This window comes from Periophthalmus magnuspinnatus, chromosome 17, assembly GCF_009829125.3.
Source record: "Periophthalmus magnuspinnatus isolate fPerMag1 chromosome 17, fPerMag1.2.pri, whole genome shotgun sequence".
Taxonomy (NCBI): Eukaryota; Metazoa; Chordata; class Actinopteri; order Gobiiformes; family Gobiidae; genus Periophthalmus; species Periophthalmus magnuspinnatus.
Genome location: NC_047142.1, coordinates 23,003,415 through 23,028,875, shown reverse-complemented (window position 1 = coordinate 23,028,875; position 25,461 = coordinate 23,003,415). Strand labels below are relative to the sequence as shown.

The 25,461-nt window shown below is 37.8% G+C and overlaps 1 protein-coding gene across 5 annotated transcripts in view; it reads left to right on the top strand.

The window, feature by feature from the left end:
• Positions 1-25,461, top strand: part of ctnnd2b (catenin (cadherin-associated protein), delta 2b) — a 132,422-nt gene that overhangs the window by 30,837 nt on the left and 76,124 nt on the right. For 4 of the 5 annotated variants that reach the window (XM_055228278.1, XM_055228275.1, XM_055228276.1 and 1 more), the window contains exons 2-3: positions 1,156-1,292; positions 20,636-20,748. In XM_055228278.1, coding sequence (XP_055084253.1) covers positions 1,161-1,292; positions 20,636-20,748 — 245 coding nt within the window. In that variant the 5' untranslated portion in view covers positions 1,156-1,160. Of the gene's footprint in view, positions 1-1,155; positions 1,293-17,355; positions 17,420-20,635; positions 20,749-25,461 lie in introns of those variants that run through there. The other variant, XM_055228277.1, reaches the window with a different exon arrangement.

Here is a 25,461-nt window from a genome sequence, read left to right as displayed (position 1 = left end):
GTACTTTCTACTTCATTACATTTTTTTAACTGGACTTAAAAGTATTTTTTATGATAGTTTGAAACCTGCTGAAAAGGCTGATCATGTTCATAGTTTGAGCAAACACCAATATAAAAGTAGTAGCTAGGGGAAGAATGAATTATTGCTACTAAACAAAATACAGCACAAATTGATTAAAAGCAATACATTTTAAATGGGTACTTTAAAACTTTTACTAAAGTAGAATTTTCCTTGTAATACTTTTACTTTAGTACATTTTGGTCCGCTTTTATCATTATTTCTCATAAAGGGCATGAGCTGCAACATATAAATATGAACTCTTAATGTACCATAGAAGTGACTTCTTCCTCCACGTCTCAAATATTACTGTGTGACACACAAATGAAACAAAGCGCCCCACTACTGCACAGAAATTGTACACAAGATAAATATTGATCCACCAAATAAATTGTTCCATCTTTCATTTATTTAATAATCGATACTGTAATTATCATGACAGGCCTAACACGAATACAAATCAATACTGAAACTAGTCTGTCCTGACCTTTAACAAGTTTTTTTTGTTTTTTTTTGTTTTTGTTTTTAACACTGTGGCCATGTTTGGATGTACAACATTGGTCTCTGATGTATGGATGGAAAAATGTTTTTTCTTTTTATACAAATAACTCACATTATCAAAAATGTTTAAGCGCAGCTCCATTCAGTGCATATTTTTGTGTCCTTGGCACTTCATCTGCCTTGTATCCGGTACATGCATTAGATGTTCTGAATGAGGATTTGTTTGTAAAAGCATATTTAAAGTATAGCTTTATAATTATACTCATTTAATCTTTCCTACTTGTGTTGCTGCTGGCTGAGGTATACTTCACGATATGTTTGTCACTGAAGTTTGGTTTGTCTGCATTTTTTCAGATTTTGTGAGAGGTTAATGACTTTTATCAAGGCATAGGACTGTCATTGCAGACTCACTTGTGACTCCTAGTGGCTGTTTTTGCCTATACACACAGCAGAAGTAAATTTCGAGATATCTCCCTGTCGTTTGCAGTAGTTCTGTATTTATTTGTGTTATCCCTGTCTTCCACAGCAGCATTTGACATGTTGGCATTGCGTGTTCTTCCTTCAGAATAGTAAGAGTTTGTTTTTGTTATGTTCCAGGAGGTATGCCAGTGCCTGAGGTGGCGTCTGACACTGCCTGTGCTGCCACCATGTTGAGCCCCGTCCTGAACGCATCCAACGGAGACAGCTCGGAGTCCGAAACCACCTCAGCTATTCTCGCCTCCGTCAAGGAACAGGTCGGTACAGTGCAGGGTGGAAGGAGATTGGAGGAAAATAAGAGTGGTGATATTTCAGAAAGATATGATATCAATTTAATTTGCAATTTATTTTCAAAACCAAGCTTCAGTTCACAGTGCATGTTTTAAACTTGTAGTATTTCAAAGAAGATATAATATGAAGAGCTGAACTAATACAGGAATTATATGCATTTCAGCAGTGGTCGAAGAAGTACTTTGTTACTTAAGAAAAAGTACAAATACTGGAGCAAAAAATACTCAAGTTAAAGTAAAAGCATCACATGGAAAAAAAAAGACCTACTTAAGTGAAAGTATCAAAGTACCCATTTAAAGATGTACTTAAAGAGCAAAAAGTAAAGTAGTGATTTTGATAAAGATTTGCGCTGAATTTTGCTCAACAGAAACAATTTAATTTGTGTATTTTGTTTGCTCAAACTACAAACATGTTAAAAATAAACCCCCGATCCATTTCAGCAGCTCTCAGACATTGATGAAAACACTTTCACTTTTCAGTCCTGTTCAAAATGTAAGTAGAAAGTACAGATACCTGCTCTCAAACGTGGTGAAACAAAAATAAAAAGTATCCACTTGAAAATGTACTTAAGTAAAAAAACGCATACCTAAAATGTATACTCAAGTACAGTACTTTACTATTTTTACTTAGTTATGTTCCACTACTGCATTTCAGAGCATGTTTGTACAGGGCCAAACTACAGTGATCCAATGAGGTTCATCTGGTCTTCCGCTAATTTATTTTAATAGATTCTCTTTTCAGACCAAGGTTCAGTTTGTTTTCATCAAAACTGTCAGGTACGAAACAAAGTCAGTCTTGGTCTAAAAAGAAAAAAAATCAATAAAATTGTCAAAATACAGTTTTAGTAGGTTTTATGAGACCCTTTGGAGACTGGACATTTTCTTATTTTCACAACGTTACAGAGTTGGACATCTGGACTAGTTAAAGGGCCCATATTACACTGTTTTCTGATTTACGTTATAATGTGGTGTCCCCATGCATCAAGAATATACAGAGTTGTGTTTTGTTTCATTCACACATGCTGAACACACAAATCCTGCATACTTAGGCTGAGATCTTCTCTTTGAAAACACTTTGTGATGTCATGTGGTAAAACAGGAAGTGCTCCACTATGTTTTCAAACTCCATACATCTTCAGTAGAATAATCTGGATGATTTCAACCCTGGAATTGCTAATCTCTACTGAACAAAAGGTAAAAGGTTGTCAACTTGAAAGTTGTCACCTTGAAAACTACCACTTCATGACATCACAAAGAGCATTTTGAGCTTTGGAGACATAGACAGACTCATAATAAAGGGTTACTCAAACATTTGTGCATGAAACAAGACACAACTAACAACATTACAAAATCATAAAATTACTTAAAGCTCAAGAGAGTCAATTTTGTGTAATATGGGACCTTTAAGTTGAAAATGCTTCACCTAAGATTCTTTCTCATGTTTGATGACAGGACAAACTCTTTTCCTGCCTTCATTTTAAAAGCTATAGCCCATCCTTTGAAACCTCACTCCAGGATGAACGAGGGGATTAGATCAACATTTAATTTGCAGGTTATATCATATTACCTCTATATTACTGAAGTCTTTGCTGTTTGCTAATTGTGGCTGTTCAGTTTTGCAGTCTGTTGCGATTTAACCTTGTAGCCTGACTATACGTACTTGTGTATATGTGTTTTGGTGTCACGCTTAATGAAAGCTGATTACCAGGCGGGCTGTGGTGTGTATCCTGCCCCCAGTGCTTTTATGATAAACAGGGCCCAGGGTAAACAGAATGATGGAGGTTCTCTCTGAGCTGATGTGTCACAAATATGTCGCCCGCACATTTTGAGCTGTTCTGGGATCCACCCGCAGGATACCGCCGCTCTGTGTCATCTTAAGTGTCATCTCTAAACCTCAAAGAGCTCTGGTTTATTTTAAACTAAGGATAAAAGTGCAGTATCATCTGCCCTTGTGGGTTTTACCTGCAGGGGGCACTACAGGGAAGTATCTTCTTTGGTTATCAGTGTGCAGTGTTTTTTGTTAAAGATCCTATGTTATGCAAAATTGATTCTAGTGAGCTTTAATCCATGTTACAGTGTTGTTACTTCAGCAAAAACATACCTGGAGTTGCATTTAGTTTGATTCACACATGTGATGTCATCTAGTGGTTTTCTCATTAATACCTACCTTTCCTAGCCCCATAAACATAGACAGACTAATAATATTTCTAGCATTTGCAAAAGTTAAATTTCTGGTGATATTTTATTCCTAAATTTGAACAGAATGCTATGGGGTTTTATGACTATCATCAGTGAAAAATAAGTCCAGAAAATAGAGAGCATGTTGCTGATGTGACCTCTGTATAGTTCCCTGTTGTGTTAATGTCTGTTGCATTTCATGTTTTAATTAGAGAGTTGTCATTGGAACATATTTCACATTGGAGCTGATAATGAATTGATGGTCCAACAGATGGCGTGATAGACTGACATGGACACACTTGCAGCCTATGTGCTACTAGATGTGTTAAAATACAACCCAGACTCTCTGTTTCCACCGCAGGACTTGGTGCAGTATGTAATGCTGCTGGTGGAGGGTGTGCTACCTGCTGGTCTCCATGTAGAGCTTATTCAATTCAATTTATTTTTGTAAAGCCCAAAATCACAATAGCAGTTGCCTCTTAGGTCTGAACAAGAAAACTTATTTAACCAACAGAAAGACAATTAACAATTATTACTGCTTTGGCTTGATTGTTCCACAGTATGGCATTAAATGTGTCTATCTTGTGTTTTTATAGTTTACAAATACCTTGAAAAACACTTGTTGTTGAAAAACACTTGTAGGACACACACATACACACGCACCCCCCCCCCCCCCCCCCCACACACACACACACACACAAAAACATAACATATTGATTCAGTTGTTTCTGTTAAACAAAATTCAGCACAAATCTTTATCAAAATCACTACATTTGAAGCTTTATAAGACCTCAAAATACCTTTACTTTTTTACATTTTTAAACAGGTACTTTAATACTTTTACATAAGTAGATTTCATGTGATACTTTTACTTGAGTATTTTTTTACTCCAGTATCCAGTATCTTTTACTTAACTAACAAAATTGAGAACTTTTTCCACCAGTTTAATTCAAAACTGTGGAACATTCCTGACAAAGTAATATCCACTAGAGCAATTACCTTTAACTTTAAACTAAGTAATAAATCCTGATATACTTTCACACATTTTGGCCTTCATTGTTTGTGTTACTTGAGCCTAAATGAGACCCACACCTAAACAGATGTTTCCTAGTCTTGTATTATCTTGGGCTTTAACTATTCATGACTCTTCTCCAACTCAGGGTATATTTTTGCAAAGGTTGAGTTGATGTTCCAGTCACAGTGAATGGTGCCTACAGAACGTCCTTGAATACTGTAGGCTGTAAGTACAGCCGGAGAAAGGCACTCTCGGATGGCACCGGATAAAAATAGAGGTAGAGATGCTGAGAGTGGAGAATAATGGATCTTACATGTTTTATTCCTATATTTGAAGTAGGTCATATACATATGCATCTATACGGTGTTTTATAAAGGCAGTGAGACAGGAGTTTTAGCTGGTTGATATACGGTGGGACAAATAATTAGTCAGTCCACTCTGCCTCTGCTGGAGTCATTTTACTCATAATCTGGCACCACAGTGAAGTTATTTATTCGTCAAGCCAGCCATTTGTCAAATCCCCCCATACTTGTTTACAGTGAGCAATATTTCAATGTTTCTATTTTTGGACTGAAGCCAAGGTTGTTGTAGCTTGGCTCTGCACACACTATTTACTGTTCAGATTGTGTCAGAAGAAATATGCCCTGCTCTGGACATTTGGCTGTGTTCAGGTTGGAAATCACATTATAGACTTGATACATGATCAGCCTTAGTCAGCATTTTGGGGGAACTTTATAGCCAAGTTTGGTGCATCATCTTCTTTTGATTGTTAAAGGGGCAGTATCCCCGATTTTTGTACCATAAGTGAAAAATATATCCCTCTGGTCACCTGAGGAGCCTCAAGGATCCTTTGGAGCAACTTTTTTTTTCTAAAATCAATATTTTTGGCTGTGTTGAGCTTAGTTACGTGCAATTTTCCAAACTATCCTGGATTTAGTCCACTTTTAAAATGATACCATGATTTATCATTTCACATCAGTTCAGAGGCAAGAACAAAAGGGTATGTGCGTCACCTTAAGGACCCTCAAGAGTCCTCATTTTCAAATGGCCATAAAATACACATAGATATTATAATTTTTTTTATTCTACTTTCAAAACTCTCTCTTTATCTACTTCTACTCTGCTCATACATGTGCAGACTTGATAAATCGATTTTGCCATAAAAGTACACCTGAAGTGAACTACAAAACATTTAAAAATATGATATTTTCTTTTTTTTCAGGTGTACTTTATGGGAAAATTCGCTTGCATAGCTATGCATTGAATATATAAAGTCTGCACATATATGAGTAGAGTAGAAATAGATGAAGAGACCTGAATTTTGAAAGCAGAAAAAAAAAAAATGTGTTGATTTTATGTTCATTAAAAATGGGGACCCTCAAGGGTCTCTAAGGTGACAAACATAAATGTAATTTTAGTCCAGCACCCATAATTCCCTTCTGTCATTCTGATGTTGAACCATGACAGATAAACAACTGCCACGAATCTTGAGGTTGCCGTGTTGAAAAATCTGTCTGCTATAATTTGATTTGAATGAAACAGCTAAATCAGGCCTGTCAGAAGAACTAGAAATGACTACACCTGGTCTGCACACCTGTCGTCACCAAATCACTACTTGAGGCCCAGTTTAAACATAGACTCACACATATTTTAGTACAGTGCCAATCCTGCTCTTTGCATGTGCTGAGTCACTCCTAAGATCCTGCTGCTATTTTCCTCCACTTCCTGTAACTTACATGTGATTGATTAGCCATTTTCGGTTGTATTTATCATGTCTGTCAGCTTTTGTCGCTGTATCATTCTTCATCTGAACTGTCAACAACACATCTGCTATAGCCTGAAGCTCAACGTGCTGCCATAAACGCTTGTTGTTATAATGTGAGATGTGACTGAAAAAATCCCTGATATCGTCCTATATCTAATGACACATCAACTCCATGGCAGGGCGTATTGATCAGCTGTTTGTCACCATAGCAGCAGAAAGTTGCAGAAAATTTCTTGTCAGTCCTGTCAAATTGTGAACCCTATGTGTTTTAATGTTTTTGAGCAGCACATCAGCCGCAGTGAGGCTGTTTTTCTGTAGCTGTCAAGACAATCAAAGACATTTTGATAAAGGATAAAGATTTTCTGACAGTTTTCGACAAAGAGAAAATAGGCCCATGGTACTCTTAGTAAACACCTCAGTAATATTATTTGCCTATATTTCGTCTTCAGTTTTGCCCTATACTTTTGAACATGTTGTAATGCTTTTTCCTCATCATTAGCTTTGCTCAGAGCTGTATTTTGAATGAAGCGTACAAAGTTCTGCATACAAAGATGAGGGCTCTGTTTACACCTATCTCATATCTTCACTGACAAAGGTGTATTTACTTCTCTTCTTAAAAAAAAAAAGAGAAAAAAAAGGCTGCTATGAAAAGACAAGATTCGCCAGCATCAATAAGGCAGTTTAGAATTAACAAACTATAAAATAATGACATTTCATATTTTATATTTTCATTATAAAAGCATTTTTCCCCAACAGAAAGAATCATAAACACCTATCTGGAGCTAAAGTTGCCAAACAAGTACACTGTGTTCCTTCACTTAGTCAGACCTTTATTGGTGTTTTGGCTGTTTATGCCATTAAAGGGGATTTCCTGTTCTTTCTCCATCTGCTTCAGCTACATAACTTCAATTTCCATCAGGCTCAGCTCAGAACATACCTCATGCTTGTGGTATTCTGCAATTTTATATTACAGGCCAAAATGTTCTCATAACTTGATTCTCTAAAAATACTGTAATGCTTTTAGAAGAATGGAGGCTGCGATGTAAAATGCTTCAAAATATCCTATAGAGAAGAAAAGAAAAATGAACGCAACAACGGGTACATTTTTATAAAAGCAGGTTGGTTAGTGGATAATTTATGCAAGTCTTGTTATGTGTCCATATAGCCTGTTCCAGTCAGTATAATTAGACCAGCAAAAGCATACATGCACTTATCTTATAATTCAAAGTTGCCCTACTTGTAAATGGTGTCAAAACATAAAGGAAATGCATATCTCCGTATCTTGAATGCAATCGTTTCCTGTTAATTGCGCTATAGGGCAAATTATGCGCTATATTCTTTGTCTTATCCTCTCCGCGGTAATAATGGGTTCTATACAGCCCATCCTCCCACACTTCCTGCAGCTCCACTAATGTTGTTTATTAAGCATTAATTGAAATTTGTTTAGCACCGGCTAGGCTAACTCATTAAATCACCCAAAATAGTTTTTCCCAGTGAGACATTTATACAGACTAGCTTCACAGTGGATGAAATATTTATTTACTTTTACTTTTTATTCAAAGAAGAAGGGGAATATGTGATTACTTGATATAGGGAGGGGTTGCATGTGTTGGCATTTAGCAGTCTCCCTCCTCTTTACTCTTTGGTTATGTTCTGCGCTTGTGGGAGAAAAGTAGACAGTAAAAACAGTTTGGGTTATGTGTTTTATCCCCTTGCACGCTGTCTTAACATTAACAAAGCTTAGGGGCATAACATGTCAAAATAACACATTGTGGTGATGTTATTTGGTAGCAGCGCTGTTACAGGAAGCTTTTGTAAGTATTAAACTAATAGAGGCTGGGAAAACATGAAGTGATGCTATTCTAGGGTTGGGAAAAGCTTAGAAAATCAGATACTGACTTGAAACTAGATACTCATTTGAGGGGGTATCGAAAAGTCGCATTCACAGGACGGAATGAACCTTTCCTGAATAACTTTAGAATGATCTTGAGCTGTATCAGAACAAGTATAAAAACTGTGCTATACCACTATGGAACCTGCCTGAACGACTGAGGGATTAGATATAACATAGATCTCATGGACAATGTACTGAGAGGTTTAGAAGTGTAGAGGATTTTAACTCTTCAGCACATAGACGTATAAAGAATCGGACGGAGGGAGCATGATGTCACCCAATTGCGTTCGGCTCCAGTCACATGAAGCTCATCGAGGCTAGGGGTTATACAGGCGAATTTGGAGTCATAGCAACCAAAGAGAAAATCAGTAAAAAGGCTCTTGAGAGTAACCCCTCTTCCCGCCCACACTGCTGATTTGGCAAGGGGGCAGAAACTGTCAATCAAATCTGTTGCTAACACTAGTTGGAGCAACCTCTGGCAGCTGATTTGTTTCTTATTAATGTTCATATCCTGATTTACGGACACAGTAGAGGAAAAAAATACCAGGATTGTATAGAGTGGGTTAATATGAACATTTTAAGACCAATGACTGTCTGACAGCAGCATTTACGGAAAAAGTAGCAACAGTTTTTGAATGTAAAGTGAATTGGAGTCAGAGTCGATGGAGCCGTAAGCGTGCCCATGAGAACAGGTTAGCTATGCCCGTTTATATATATACAGTCTATGGCTCAGCAGCAGTATATTTGCACAGAGAAAGACAAGCCACTTAAGTGTATGATCAAACTAACGCACTAAAACCAATACCAATACCATATCAAATACACAGTACCACCTCCTTCTATCACTCTTTATCTGTATCTGTTGACCCATTCACGTTTGTCTTATTAACGCCAGCCACATACTTTATTTATGATCTACACCCACTTTCATTGCTCCCTCTGTCAACCTGAACATAAACCATTTAGAGAGGCACCACGTATCATGAAACGCAGATGTAATTAGCAGCTTTAATGACGAGTGCGTTCCATTCATCGTCTGGAGCGGGGCTGGTCTATAGGCCTGTGAGTGTGATCAGTGGAGTGGCTGACTGCTAGACTTAATGTGGGTGAACTGGAGTTAATGACCCCATACACACCTACTGTATACCGCCCGGTGCTGTTCAGAGCGAGCTAACCGACTATCAGTGTCGTAAATCAAACGCCGAGGCAGCTCACTCTATTGCACGGGGAATGGATGGGTGACAGTCAGAGCAAAAGTACTGGAGGTTTTGACAAAGAGCCGTACTACATGGCAACAAAAGTAGTAACACTTTATAATAACTTGGCTTGTTTTGACCTTATTCCTCCCCTCCCACTTTTGCTTCTAAATGCTCCAAACCATGCTTTATTTGTGGTGGCACTTCTGGTTAAATGGAGAATTTGGAGATGTTTCGCTGCTAAAATACGATATAAAAGTAGGTTTATTTGTGTAAAATGTTCAGTGTTCATGTGCACCAAGAAGTTAACAATGCACCGATTCTCTGGGAGGCTTTAAAACAGGTTTGTAGTCCATGTAGAACTTATTTCCTGTCAAGATCAGCAGCCCCATGCAAAATAATACAACCTGAATGACGGCGCCTATGGCAAATTCTGAAATAAAGTGAATAGCCATAATAAAACATGAACAAAATCTTAATACATAATGAGCAAATAGTTTATCAAGAATGATTCAGGCTTTGTAACTACTTATACCCCAGCTGTTAATGTCTTGATTAAGTAGTTACTAAGTCTGAAGGATTCTGTAGAACTGTCACGATAACATATTTTGAATTGTCACAAAGAAATATTGCGATAAACATTATTAAGTGGTACCTAAAGGGTTTTTTCAATATTGAGTATATAGGTCTATGTAATGGTCCTCTGCTTGAATGACAATAGTGAATATTTTTTATTGAGCCGGTCAAAAGTATGAATTACTGTATTATATTTGGTGTTTTTATTTTATTTTTTTCCCAGCTCTTGGACTGTTGTATTGTAAAGGTCATAGGTCAAGGTACTTTTTAATTGCACATGTCTCTTTTTGCCATTTTCTCTCATTCTTTTGAGTGCATGAATGGTTATGACCTGACCTCTCTGAATAGTTTGTGTCCTTCAACAAGAATCCAGTTCATCATTCATTTTGCAGCCTTTTCTGAACCATGTAGGCAGTGTATGGGCAATGGGCAGCGTACATACTGGCCAAAATGATTCAGTCTTAAAGCTCTGGATCACATGAACAAGCATAAAACACATATTAAATGAATCATGATTTGTTTAATCTAATCAAATCATATAAGCCTTGTTCATATACATGAATAATTATATAATATCTTCAATTGTCATAAGGTACCTCAGTAGGGCTAATATTGTTGTACCTTTGAGTTCCAGTTGGACCTCTGGCAGTGCTGGCCCGGATCCAGCCCTCAAAGTGGTTCAGTGCATAAACAGAGAGTGGAAATACAGTCATGAGACACAAAACCTGAACCTGGCAAAACAGTCCAGTTTTGCTTCATGTTCTCTCTGATCTGACTCTGTGGGGACAGGCAGATTATATCAGCTTGATTAAAAGTCCAGAAAGTTAAAACAGTAGAAAGATTTTTAATGAATATTTAATTTTTTGTTTCTATTTTGTATTCTGAAATTACACATGGTTTATATTATTCGACATATTATGTTTAAGAAAGTGATTTAAAGGCCTTCTCATGCCATGACTGGGTTAGTAATGATGTATATTATTTCTACCACTGATCTAATTTACATGTGTACACTAATTGCAAACACAAATTGTCTCCTTTCACCTTTTTATTGCCCGGTATTCTTATGCAGATTTTTGACTGTGTGCAGACTTTTATTGCAACCTGTACTTTAGTTGCCTGGTAAATCCAGAATGGTATCTCTCTTTTTTATACAGATTGATATCAGTTTGGTCTCCATGTCCTCCGTTGCGTCTCAAGTCCGGTCAAAATTCAATTCAATTCAATTCATTTTATTTTTGTAACGCCCAAAATCACAACAACAGTTGTCTCGAAGGACGTTCATGTTTTGGTTGATGGGGGAAACCGGAGTACCCGGAGGAAACCCATCCAGACATGGGGAGAAACATGCAAAACTCCACACAGAAAGGCCTGGGCGACCCGGGGGTCGAACCAAACCTTCTTGCTGTGAGGCATGAGTGTTGCCACTCACCATGCTGCCTACACACAAGAACAAACAGGAAAATCAAACAACAGGAAAAATCAGACAAAACAAGAAAATCGGCCAGTGCAATCAGATTTTTTTTTTTCTTTTTAAGTGACACATGTGAAACAAAGGAGCTGACTGGACACCAATGATTTACAAATAAAATCTAATTTATCTCATCTCAGATTAACAGAGTTTAGTGCTTTGCTCATTGATTCTACAGAAATTGGCCATGTTTTTCAACACCCTGTGAATTTTTTTCCCTTTATTTTTTCCGACCATGCGTGTCCCTGAATGGCTGATCTACCTGTCAATCACCCCATCCAAAAGCAGTGGAGATTCACCGGTGACCAGACTCACATCTTCATAAAGTATTGAAGAAGTGTGGGTAACACTTTAAAATACGGTCCGGGACTTACGGTGGTAGTTAGTAGATACTTGACTGGTAGTTACGGTGGTACTTACAGTGGTAGTTTGTGGTACTTACAGTGGTACTTATAGTGGTACTTACAGTGGTACTTATAGTGGTACTTACAGTGGTAGTTTGTGGTACTTACAGCGGTACTTATAGTGGTACTTACAGTGGTAGTTTGTGGTACTTACAGTGGTACTTACAGTGGTACTTACAGTGGTACTTATAGTGGTACCAGAAGTGATACTTAGACTAATAACTACTGGTACTAGTACTGGTACTTACTGCAAAATCATATGAAGTGAATGGTATTAAAGAATATGGTGTTATTAGGCATATGAATCTTTGATTTCATTATACGTTCATAGAAAATACACAAGACAAAACACTGTGAAAACACAAACACTTTATTATGACAAATTTCACATTAATACGACAATCAGACTGAAAAGAAACTTCCAATAATGACAATAACAAATAAATGACATGTTTTAAATGAACATGACAGTGATACATACTGTAAAATATCAATACTTTAACTGCTATTTTAAAGCGAGACATTATGGTACTTGCACTATTAATTACTGGTACTTACTGTAGTTTATACTGGTAATTACTAGTACTTTCCGTGGTACTTACTGCTGTATGTACTGGTAATTACCATAATAGTTACTATGGTAATTACCAGTACATACAGCAGTAAGTACCACGGAAAGTACTAGTAATACTATTTATACTGGTAATTACTAGTACTTTCCGTGGTACTTACTGCTGTATGTACTGGTAATTACCATAATAGTTACTATGGTAATTACCAGAACATACAGCAGTAAGTACCACGGAAAGTACTAGTAATTACCAGTATAAACTACAGTAAGTACCTCTAATTAATAGTGCAAGTACCATAATGTCTCGCTTTAAAATAGCAGTTAAAGTATTGATATTTTACAGTATGTATCACTGTCATGTTCATTTAAAACGTGTCATTTATTTGTTATTGTCATTATTGGAAATTTCTTTTAAATCTGATTGTCGTATTAATGTGAAATTTGTCATAATAAAGTGTTTGTGTTTTCACAGTGTTTTGTCTTGTGTATTTTCTATGAACGTATAATGAAATCAAAGATTCATATGCCTAATAACACCATATTCTTTAATACCATTCACTTCATATGATTTTGCAGTAAGTACCAGTACTAGTACCAGTAGTTATTAGTCTAAGTATCACTTCTGGTACCACTATAAGTACCACTGTAAGTACCACTGTAAGTACCACTATAAGTACCACTATAAGTACCACTATAAGTACCACTATAAGTACCGCTGTAAGTACCACAAACTACCACTGTAAGTACCACTGTAAGTACCACTGTAAGTACCACTGTAAGTACCACTATAGGTACCACTGTAAGTACCACAAACTACCACTGTAAGTACCACCGTAACTACCAGTCAAGTATCTACTAACTACCACCGTAAGTACTGGTAAGTCCCGGACCGTATTTTAAAGTGTTACCGAAGTGTGTATTCTGGATCCCAGGCATGCACTTTAATGAATTAGGTGAGAAATAGATAAAATGATGTCTTTAAGAACCTCTATAGCGATAGTAGTAATTCTGTGCTGATAGCTCACTATAGGCACTAAGCAGGCTTCTGATATTGTAGTCTTGGGACATGTGTACATCCTGGCACTCAGATTTAAAGCTTAAATACAGCTGTACATACAGTACACAAGTACAACACAAATCTGTCTGACTGAGGATAAACACTTAAGAGTATCAAATCTCTTCAGTCTGTTTCTCCTTCTCTGCTCTGTGTTATAAGATTTTTTTATGTCAAAGATGGCTTTTCCGTCTTCTTTCTCCTCAGGCTTCTGTCTTTTCAAATATCTGTTATACTGAGAAAGATTTTTAAAGGGCCCATATTACGCTATTTTGTGTCATAATGTTGTTTCCACATCAAAAACATACCCGCAGCAATGTTTTGTTTCATTCACACATTTAACACGCAAACCCTGCACATTTAGGCGGAGTTCTTCTCTTAAACGGAAAACACTCCTCTCCCCCTTGTGATGTCATGTGGGAATATAGTATATATATAGAAGTACTCAATACACCTTCAGTAGAATCATTTGGATGATTTTAGCCATGGAACTGTAAATCTCTACTGAACAAAATGTAAGAGGCACCTGTTAATTTGAAAACTACCACTACATGACATCACAAGGTGGAACAGAGCATTTTGAGCTTTGGAGATGCAGACAGAATAATAAACCAAGATTACTCAAACATGTATGAATGAAACAAAACATAACTCTATTATAGAACCTTCACGTATTCTATGGAGGATTGGATGCATATGTCAAGGTATCGAGACCTTGTTTATAGACTTTTGTTATAGATTAAAGTCCAAAATTCTACAAAAATTGTATATTTATAAGGGCTCAAAAGGAAGGATTTGTACCATCATGCTCCCGTATATATTTCTCAGCTAAACCAAACAATTTACTTGCTACATTTGCCATGCTTATTTAAGACGACCCTTTCACCCTGGTCACATTCCCTGACTCATGTTCATGTTTGTTCTACCAACTTAGTGGAAAGTGATCAGTGTTGACAGCTTATAATGGTATTAGTTACAGTGATATAAATGACATAAAAATGCTGTTTCAAAAGGCAGCGCATTCTACATGATTAGATTAATACCATTTACACCATCGTATTCTCCAATGCCTCGTCACCGCCATACCTCCTGGACCCATCAGTGCGCGGTATGCTTGCACTTAATCATAGCTTTTTCATCCTTAACGGCGCGAGGACAACAATTAACTATGCCTTAATGAGCGGCTCTGACAATCAAGTGCTTGTCGACTGATTGCATTAGCCAAGATTCACTGCTAATCTGCTGCCATTACTGCAGACACGAGGAAGAAAGATGGAGAGGGATTGTGCTTTCACCAGCTATCAGAAACATCCAGAAATACCCATTAGTGCAATTAGTAAGGTAGAATAAGTGTCAGTATGGGCCAGTGGTGGGCAGTGAGATGGGAGAATGAAAGAGATTGTCCTGTAGCGTTTTATAGCAGCGTCCTGTGATTCCTCACTGTAAAGCAGTCTAATTGTGCCCTGTGGTCTCCGTGTGGCATTTAGTTTTGGGGACGGCTGGATCAGAAAATGTCAGCGCGGCTCTGAGGCTTTGAGTTAGTGGCTTCGGTTATTATTTTAGGCCGAGAATGATTTAGAAGAAAAGTCATCCTGTGGTGAGGGGACTAACGGAACCTGCTCAAATGTGTGTGTTTGTGTGCGTGTTTGAGGGAAAGCAGTAGAATAACAGTTAAGATCCACTCATTCAGATCAAAGTCTTGTGTTTCAGTTGCAGTCTGAATGCAATTTCCTTATCATTATGAGATAGGACCATTGCTAAGGCTGAGTGATATGACGATAAAAATCACATCCCTGTGACAATCTGCCATTTTTGTGATTTCATCATATTGTAATTCAGTTTTTCTGTTCAGCGCAGCTGTCTGCTCAAGCGTATACCTGTCTTTTGAAGCACGATATATCGCTACAGAGAGACATTTTGCTATAAACAATAATACTGAAACTACTTTAGGTCACTAACACAGTACAGTAATGCAGGATAATCCCAGTAAACCTATTTTTAAATAAAAGTACCATTAAAAAACCTAAGCTGCAATAAATGACAGAATTTCTACCCCCCACTGCTCCAATATCATTTAGCCACAAACTATGTTGATGCAGCTTTCATGTATTTAACCATAAGTCGATATAGTATTTATCATGACAGGCCTACTCAAGCGCAGACACTTTTACCCCATCCACTATTTCTGTTGTTCAGTTTGTGTCATAATATAATAAACCCAAATTAGTCCAAAGAAACTCAAATACTTTGTCCAATTTTAGAGACTTGTCTTGACCTGATCTGTTTTTAGTTTGCTCCGATCACAGCTTGTTGACCCACTTATGCTGATGAATCATGTGGTCAGTGACTATGGTCCAACTTACTCTCAGCCAGGCCAGATTTGCATTAGAAATTTGCATTAGCTGATGTTTGCATGTGCACTATATTTCTACTGGTCCAGTCTATAGTGAGAAATAAAGGAAAACGTAAGAGGAAACTGGATTGCATTATTCTGAATTGTGGAACAGTGCAGACACCATGGAGCTTCAATTAGACTGCATCTGGGTAAGAAATGGGGATTTAGTATGCTGTGTGGAGGCTTGTTTTGATTTTACAACAGGAGTCTAATTTGAAAAACATCTCACGCTGTGCTGGGCCTGTCGTCCAAAACAGCTAGTTAGATGCAGCGTACTGGTTTTTGACTCAATTCTTCTCATATCAAGCTATAGAACATCCCTAAGGGTTAACTACTGCTGTATTATATGTGCTGGCAGACGCTAGTGTGACTGTGCATAGTAATGATGCATTTCAAGTTGGAAAGGATTTAGCCTGTCCACTAGACCACCTTTTTAACTGATGAAACAAACCTTTATCTTTCAGAAGAGGTCCCTAATCAGAATCATTTGTGAATTTGAAAGTCTTTAGAGGATTAGTCCTGATGAAGAATATGTTCTAAAGACGGGAGCTCCGTTTCACATTTGTATGCTATAAAATTGGTTGGGGATTGCTTAAAGGTCATAGAATTCTATAAGACAAGCAGTTAATTTTCCAAAAGATTTATTCAGGCTATGTACTCTCATATAAATCAAGAACAAAACTTTTTGCAATTGTTGAGCTTGTTTTGGTGTGGAAAAAGTAGTCTACTAACTCTTAACCGCAGTATTTAAAGGTTCATTAAGTGTTTAAATTGGACATGTTTAAGGCCATACTGTGGAACTTTAACAGGCAAAGCGATATCATCTCCTAAAGACCTACAGATCGCATACTCTCCACCAAAAAGTTACATAGCGCACCTTTAACTGTAAATACAAACAGCGTGGTAATGAGTTTGAATCCAGCTTAATAAACAAGAACAGAGGATTGTATCGGAAAGGGCATCTGATTTAAATGTATGCAAAGTCAACTTTAAATCACTGAACACATTTATCTGGAGCAGTAGTTTAGTAGTAGTATTTCCATGTACTTTTATATCTATGTATAGGAATGCCTGCTAGCCTGTTACTCTTGAGAGCATCTTTTCTTCCCTTGCCCCCCCCTCTTCTTAGTGGTGCATCAGGAGGGAGGAGGGGGGAGGGGTTCAGATGGCCTGGACAGAGAGTGAGCGGGCGAGCAAGTGAGCGAGTGAGTGAGGGGAGAGGTGAGAGAGCGGCGGGCTTTTTTGGCAGGGCTGGCCCGGTGTGGTGGGAGGGCCCATTGTGATGCAACGTTGCATACATAATGCCACGGGGCTCTAAATGCAGCGTTGCCATGGCGACTTTTGTGCCTGGTTGAACTCGGTGTGTGTGTGCCCCAAAGGAGAGAGAGAGTGAGACATAGGGACTTGCAGCCAGCTCAAATGACACTTGTAGTCTTTCTTGCAGTCCCCAACACAGGATAGATGAGTTTTCCACCCAGGAACTACCAAGCTTGTTTTTGTCCAGGGGGGAGCACAGAAAAAGCAAGGATATTCAGTCTGCTGGCGTGTTTGCAATGAAGTATGGTCCATGTGAAGGTATGTCCAACTGTGTCTCCTCTCAGGCGAAACAAAATTTCGTCTCCTTTTTTGTGGTACTTTTCCACAATTTCTCGCCATCACGGTCCCCGGAGACTGCAGTAACAGGTGTCGGGCTGTCAGACAGAATTGGAGGGAGCTACAGGGGCGAGAGCAAAAAGGCTTTTGTGTCTGTATTTTTCAGGGAAGTTGAACAATCTGAGAGCTCACAAGCAAAGATAGTTAGTCAGATCGCTTACAGATGCAAGGACCGTTCAGGCTGCAAGAGCAAAACAACAAACCAGCTTTATGTCTCGTACAGAGCCTTCTACGCGAGCAGATTGGGAGGTTCTGATGTACTTCCAAAAACAATTCCAAAAACAATGACTGGTTTTGGACGCTCAATGGATTTTTCGATTGTAGACTGTAAATGTATAAGTTAAATTCTTTAAAGGATGTTAAGGACTTCAAAAGTGTTGCATCTTGCTGTGTTTCAAGTGATTCTACCATTTTGAGATGAACACAACTGCAAATGGGTGTTTTTGTAGGTTCTTGTGCAGAGTTTTATGGCTCAATGGAATTTAACCTTGAACTTAGAGATGACGGATACAAGAGAGAGAAAAAAAATTCGCATCAAAAATTCTCTCTGAAATTTATATCATTGATAACTATATGACTGAATCTCAATCTTGATTAAAATGTGTTTAATTGTACCTCTTGCACTTTACCTTGTGGGAGGTAGAGACCAGTGGCTCACCAAATATGTTCATTTTTGTTCATAGTTGTGGATATTTTATTTCTTTTTAGTCTTTTGTAAAGTGATTCTAAAAAGAAATAGCTGTGTCTGCATATGCTCCAGTTGCTGCCTCTAATTGCTGCACTTTATATATGACAGTTACATTTGTCACATACTCCACATTACTACTTTAAAGTATTCCTCCGCATTTAGCACTTTTCCCTTCTGCCTCTCTCTTGTGCATTATCTGTGCTTTATGTAGAAACACAAGGCACTTTGAGGTCAGCTGCTTTATATAAGCGTCATGGTGTTGTTGGTCTATATGTGCACTGACCTGTATGCATCTTTTGCTCCACATTGTTGTCCTGTGAATATGGAAACCACACGGCCAGGCCAAGAATCAATGCAACTTCATTTGCACATGCCATGAGCAATGCACATTTTATATATATATATATATATATATATATATATATATATATATATACACACACTGTGCTCATGGCATGTGCAACTTCATTTGCACATGCCATGAGCAATGCACATTTTATATATATATATATATATATATATATATATATATATATATACACACACACATATACATATAACTAATCTTCCAAATACTGTCAGATTGTAAGATTAACTCGTGCAGATCACCAGATGTTTCTGATGGTCAGGACTCTTTTGTGCATGTAAACATGCACCAAAAATCTGATCTGATTATTGTAGATATGAGTTTTAGAAGCCGTGTAAATGTATCTACTGTCTGAAACAGGATCAGATGGGGATTTTAATGGAGCACTTTGAGTAACTGTGGTGCATGAAGCTTTGTGGCTAAAATAGGAAGGGTTTCAGAAATACACACTCAAATACTCCAATGTAAGTTGAAATGTATTATTCATTGCTCTACCTTTAGATATTGTAATGGCTCTCAAAGTCGAGCTGTGTAATTCACTGAGTACTGAGTAAATACTTCACGGAGCTCGAGTCTTTATTTCTCTTTTTGTTTGTAATTTGGGTAAAACCAGTGGTGTTTATTCAGCTGCAATTACTGCAGAGTAAATAGAAATGCTATAATCAGCTGCTGGTTTGTTTTCTCATCGAGTAATTAGTGGTTATTCCTCACACAGCACGCAGCATGAATTAAGCATGAAGACATCTTAAAAGAATGCTACATTTTATTTGCATAGCCCACCTGTGATTGTGTCCATGAATCTGTTTTGTGTCATTATCCATGCAAAATCAACCAAAACACAACAACGGGATAGTTAATAGATATGGACATGAAACTTGGTGAAAGTACCTGATGTCTCTATTAAAGTATAAAATAATAGGCCTACTAACTTACTACTACAACTGTTAACACAAGCTTTGAATACATTTTCTACCACTAAGGGTCTGTTCCTGGTTTGAGACAAATTTAGTTTTGATATAGGCTTTGTTTTAGTCCTGTTCTAGTCAAGGTTTAGTTCCAAGTTTGGTCTTTAAAATAACATTTAATCCTTTTATTTCAGCTTTTAACCAACCATCCTCTGGGATAAATAAAACCATCTAATTGATTGAAACAAATAATATCTATTTTTAAAAATGTAGATATTATACCCAGAAAGATCATCTGCAAACATATACTGTATTTAAAGATGTAAAGTCATTTTTTTCTTGCTTGCCAAAAATCCAAGTATTGTAGTAAGATTACACAGTCAGTCACATCATTCTCTGTCATGAGTCTGTAGAAATAAAGTCTCTGGAAGTATCTCGGTTGCACATAAACAGGTTTGACATTTGGACGGCTTTAGTTTGGTGTTGCAGTGTCAGAATCTTCTTCGTTCTCTCTGTGTATGTCTCTGTCTGTCTGTCTGCTGTGTGCAAGTGGCAGACCTCGCTTTATCTGCTATGCTCTCCCTCCACAGCTTGCACAGTCCATTTCACAACAATTAAAATGTGTCAGGAACCAGCCAGCCAAAAAATGTGCAAAATAACAGTAATTAGAGCTGTACAACATTAGTAAAGATGCATAACGGTCTTCATATTTACATTGCATATTTACCTCATTTGAGTAGCCTGTTGTTTTAAGACTTGATACTTGTAGAAATGCTCGAAACAAAGTAATGTAGTAGTTATCCAGATACTGATCAATACTATAACTTCGAAACTAGATGCCAATTTGATGCCAAAATTTCTGAAATAAATAGAAAATTTAACCTTTCTGAATCATTTTAGAATTGTTTTGATATATCAGAAATACTAGCAACGTAAAGATTCAAATTGAAGTAAATAATATATTGTCGAAAGAGAGAGATTTTTAAATTCTCTTTGTGGTCTTAAAATGGATGTTGATTATGAAGCTTTTTACTTATAATCAAGCATAAAATTGAATCATGTCAACACTTTGTGAGAGTGGATGGTTGATGTGAAGTTTTATCTTTGTACTGACTCTGCAGAAACAAGAAACGCTATAAATAATGGCACTCCAACTAACTTTTCCTTTTTCTGTGTAGGAGCTGCAGTTTGAACGTCTAACCCGGGAGCTGGAAGCCGAACGTCAGATTGTTGCCAGTCAGCTGGAGAGATGCAAGCTTGGCTCTGAGACTGGAAGCATGACTAGCATCAGGTGTGTTTGCATGAGTGTGTCATTTTGCACCTGCCCTGGACCCTCCCCTCCACATTAGACCTGCCCGTGGACCAGCTGTGCTCCTGCAGGTCCCTCTTTTATGTGGAGCCCAAATTCCATGTCTCTTGTCTGCTCTGCACTTCAGAATCACTTTACTTGCACCAGGATTTCTCACCAGATGGAGTTGGTGCTCTTGTTCCCACACACTTGCTAAATTAGCTTTGTGCTATTTCACAACGTGCTCAACATGCCCAAGTTTTAGCCTTCATCGGTCAGCGACTGTTGCTTGTCATGTTATAGATAAAACCGAATATACATTTTGTATCTTTCTCAAAAAAATAATGGCTTTGCACTTGAAGGGAAACTAATCCTAGAATGGGAAATAATATTTGAACTGACGAGTGATCAAGGCTATTACATATTGGATGGTTTTGTATTTAAAGGTCCTATATTATGCAAAATGGACTCCTATGAGCTGTAACCCATGTTATAATGTTGGTACCTCCTCAAAAACATACCTGGAGTGGTGTTTTGTGTCACACAAGTTTGAGTAGTGCTGTATTATTAGCCTATCTACAGCTCCAAAGCTCAAAATGCACTGTTCTACCTTGTGATGTCATGAAGCAGTAGTTTACAAGTTAACAGCTCCTTTTACCTTTAGTTCAGGGCTGAATTATCCAAATGAGTCTAATGAAGGTGTTTGGAGCATTTCCAGTATTACCTCATGGCATTACAAGGTGGAAAAAGTGTTTTCGATTTGAGAAAAAAACTGCAGAATTTGTGAGCTCAACATGTGTGAATGAAACAAAACACAACTCCATGTTTAAGATGAGGAAACAACATTAAAACAGATCAGAAAACAGTGTTAAATGGGCCCTTTCATATGAAAAAAAAGTATAATTACTGAGCCCTTGCACATATTGTTTTCAATTTGAGTTAATCACCTTGTCCCAATAGTTATAATTTATGCTGAGTCAATGTGTTTTAATTGCAAATGAACTTGATTATAACTTTGGATGTGAGCTTTAGTTCCTTTCATTAAACATCACATAGTCCATTCACAACATTTGAAAATGGAGATAGCCTAATGCATTCACCCTCCCACTCGGACCTATGTAACGTGATTATAGTCGGCATGTACCTCTGTCGCCCATAAACTCACACATAAACAATCGCAGGGCACCCACACAATCCATCATCTATTCTCCCCTTTGATTCCTTAAGTGAGTTGGGATCCCATCCGTCTCAAACTAATTACTCATCTGCCGCCATTGTGCTGCTCATTGCACTTGAAGACGTAGCCGAACAAAGAAATGGCTACATGGACTGAAAACCGTTTTGTTCACGGCTCTAATTAGCTGGTGCGTTCGTTTAGCTTCTTAGCACTGTCGCATGGCTCCCGAGCAATAGCACGAGGAGATGGAGGAGACAGAAGATCCAAAAACATGTCCGCTCCACCACTTCACCGCGCAGCTGCACCACGGATTGAATAACGGCTGCCATCTTGCTAACTTGATTACATAGGTTTATTGTATCGAGGGGCAGAGTGTATTAGCCATTGCTTTTTATGTGCTGTCCGCTTTGTTTGACTTGGTTTGTAATTACCAAATGGACAAATGATTCAGCCAAACACGAGTCCACTAAAGCAATAAGCCTCGCTGAGGACGGTCGAGCATTGTGCTGCAAGGATTTATTTTTCAATTACCTCAAAAACATTCCATTGTTTATTCTTAGGGAGCTTTATTTATCTTGAGCAGTCTTTGCGAACACAACAGGCAACATTTAATCTGTACAATTTATGGTCAAAATGTATCTGGAAAGGAGCCTACACAGAACTGGGTTGATCTGTAGAATTTAAATTAGCCATCATATAAAGAAAAGTTTGGTATTGTCCTTCAAAGGGCGACAGTGGTGGAGTTAGTTGAGTGCTTGCCTATCAACAGCAGGGTTAGAGGTTCTAACTTAGCCTGAGAGTATTGTTGTTGTGTCCCAGTAGGCAACACACTGCTTATTTGGCAACCTGTGCAGACTGGTTGTTAGAGATAAGAGAAGAACTTAAAGGGCCCGTACCTGATTTCAAACATGAGTCAGGTTTAGTTTGAACTATTAGCGCCACCCACTTAGTCTGTCACTGTGATATTGCACCATGACACAGAAACAACTGTCTGGGATAGTGTCATGCAGCTGTTCCCTTACGGTCTTCCAATTGTTGCTGGCTACTTGTTTTTTTGTCACTTTTGAAAATGCACCATGACAGAGAATCAAGTGTGAGACAATTGGCTCCCCATGATTCTTTAAAACACTGTGTCTGATTGGGTAGAAAATGGTGATGTTATGCAGGCCTTTTAGTTATTACCATGTAAAGTGCTATGTAAAATAACTAGATTTTATTTTGCAGTTTCAATTTAGCTCTTATTTTGCAGCTTTTACCTTATAATGGTGTAAAGGACTTTTATAGAAAAATAAATGAAAATCTGAAAAAATTAGGATTAACATTTAACAAAAAAGGTTTACATCACAATTACAGAGACCAGAATTTCAAAATTATAAACTGGGTTGGAATGGTTAATAGAAATAAAACTGTGTAAAGAGTGTGTAACTTTATCCATTATCGATTCACTTGTGTCAGTCATAATCTGAGGGACTTCAGTCAGTACAACAGAGTGCATTTTTGTGCTTTATTGTCATTTTCAAGCACATTTTTCCATATTTTAGCTAAACAAATAACAATATATACCTCCTTTACTGTCGGCGGGGATGAAATTGGTCAAAAATAGGGAAACCTTGGAAATTTCTTGCATAAAACTGGAACAAATCAATGGTTTGAGATAAATCTGCTGGAACGGGGGACACGGGACACAAAACTGGGACTGTCCCGGGTAAATAGGTACGTCTGGTCACCCTTATCACAAGAGATAAACTACTTCCTAGAGTCAGACCCACTGCTTTAAATGATCAAACCACAATGGCGGTCATTAACATTCTCCACAGGTGGTGTTAAATCAGATTGTAGCTACTATTATTAGCAGATTACCACTAGCATTAGCCAGAGCCATGCTGCTGCAGCCTGTCCTCTCTCAGCACACCTCAATCCACCCTCTGCTCTGGTAAGTCAATAATCAATAGTTGTAGATGCGATCTGTGAGAGGCTATATTTAAAACGAACAATCATGTCAATTCAAGTTTGCAGTTTGATTCGCTGTTTGCTTGCTTCTACCATATGCAAAGTAAAAATCAGAACAGTTCTTTTTTAGGTTCCTATCTGCTAGACGGTTTTCACACCTGCATTTAGATGTGTTAGCCTCCTGCTTGCTAGCCCTTGTTACACTGTGCCTGACCTCATAGTGTCAGCTAGCGTGCCTCTCTTATTGCAAAAACAAGTGAACATGCTACCTATTGTAATATGTGCAATGTATGGAGTTTGAATGGGCTATTAATAATCCATAAACCAAACAGACAGCCATTGAATAAAAGCGGGTTAGGTTTCCGTTCTCTGAGTAACCCGCGGGGCCATAGATATAATATTACTACAGGTGTTATGACTAGGGACAATACAATGGATTTGCCTGCTGTCTTGTCCCAGAACAATAGTGCTGCATTGTTGAGTGAGTGTTCACCTTCTAAATGCTGTGGAAAAAAAGCAGAATATATTTTCTATATTTACTTGTCATCTAGCTTGTTTGATTTTTAGCTTGGTAAGGATTGAATTATGAATGAGCTTGCAGCCTGGTGGCACACTGGGGTGGTTTCAGTTTTAAAATCCTCTGTTGTTCTGCAAAGACTTGAGAGGTGTTAATGGGAGTTTCAGCTGTGCCTTTGTTTCCAGTCTTAATCAGTCAGCACAGGTCACAGAGACTGCCACAGCATCTGCCACTGCTTCAACACTTTAAAACCTCACCCTGCAAATGTGCAACAAGAAGAAGGGCATATGGTCTATCATTAGTCATGTCTGTTTACTCATTTCTACAGGTGGGAAAAAGAGCGTTCATGGCAAACGTGCTGTTCTTAGAAAATGTTTGAGGAAAAGCAATCAGCGTAATTGCTGTTTAGAATTGGATGCATGCACATTAACGCCTACGACCACTCTACTCTAAGCAATTTTTCTGGTCTACTACTTGCTACTTGCATTCCCCAGCAAAGCCATGACTATTGATAAGTTAGTGCAAGTAAGTGGAAAGAAAACATTGAGTGCAAGTGTTCAGTTCACTATAGTTATTTAAGATTTGAGATTAGAATGCGACTATAGACTATTTGTCGACTTGTTGTATTTTTTGCCATCTGTTTTGTGTTTTATAACAGCAGATGATGTTATGGTTGGCACAGGCAGATCTAGTTCAGTTTAGTCTTTGGTAGTTTGGCTGAGATTTGGTTTAAAAAATAAATAAACAAATGAGCAGACCACATTTACATGCAATCTGCAAACTGCAGATGGACATTTTAAAATAACTGTCAATTTAACCAAATGTCAGGACAATTACCTCTAGCAAAACTGGTATTTAGCTGTTGCGATCATTTGATTAGCTTTAATTGGCTAACTTGTTCAAATTATGTTTTTAAAACTTTAGAAACTTTTAACCCGAAAATACTGAGGTTCAAAACAAATTGTGATTTAATGTATCTATTTTGAAAAGCACAATGCACCTATTTCTCATTAATGTTATTATAAACCTATTGGAAACCTGCCCATTTTCCTTTTTTTTTCATTGCTGGTTG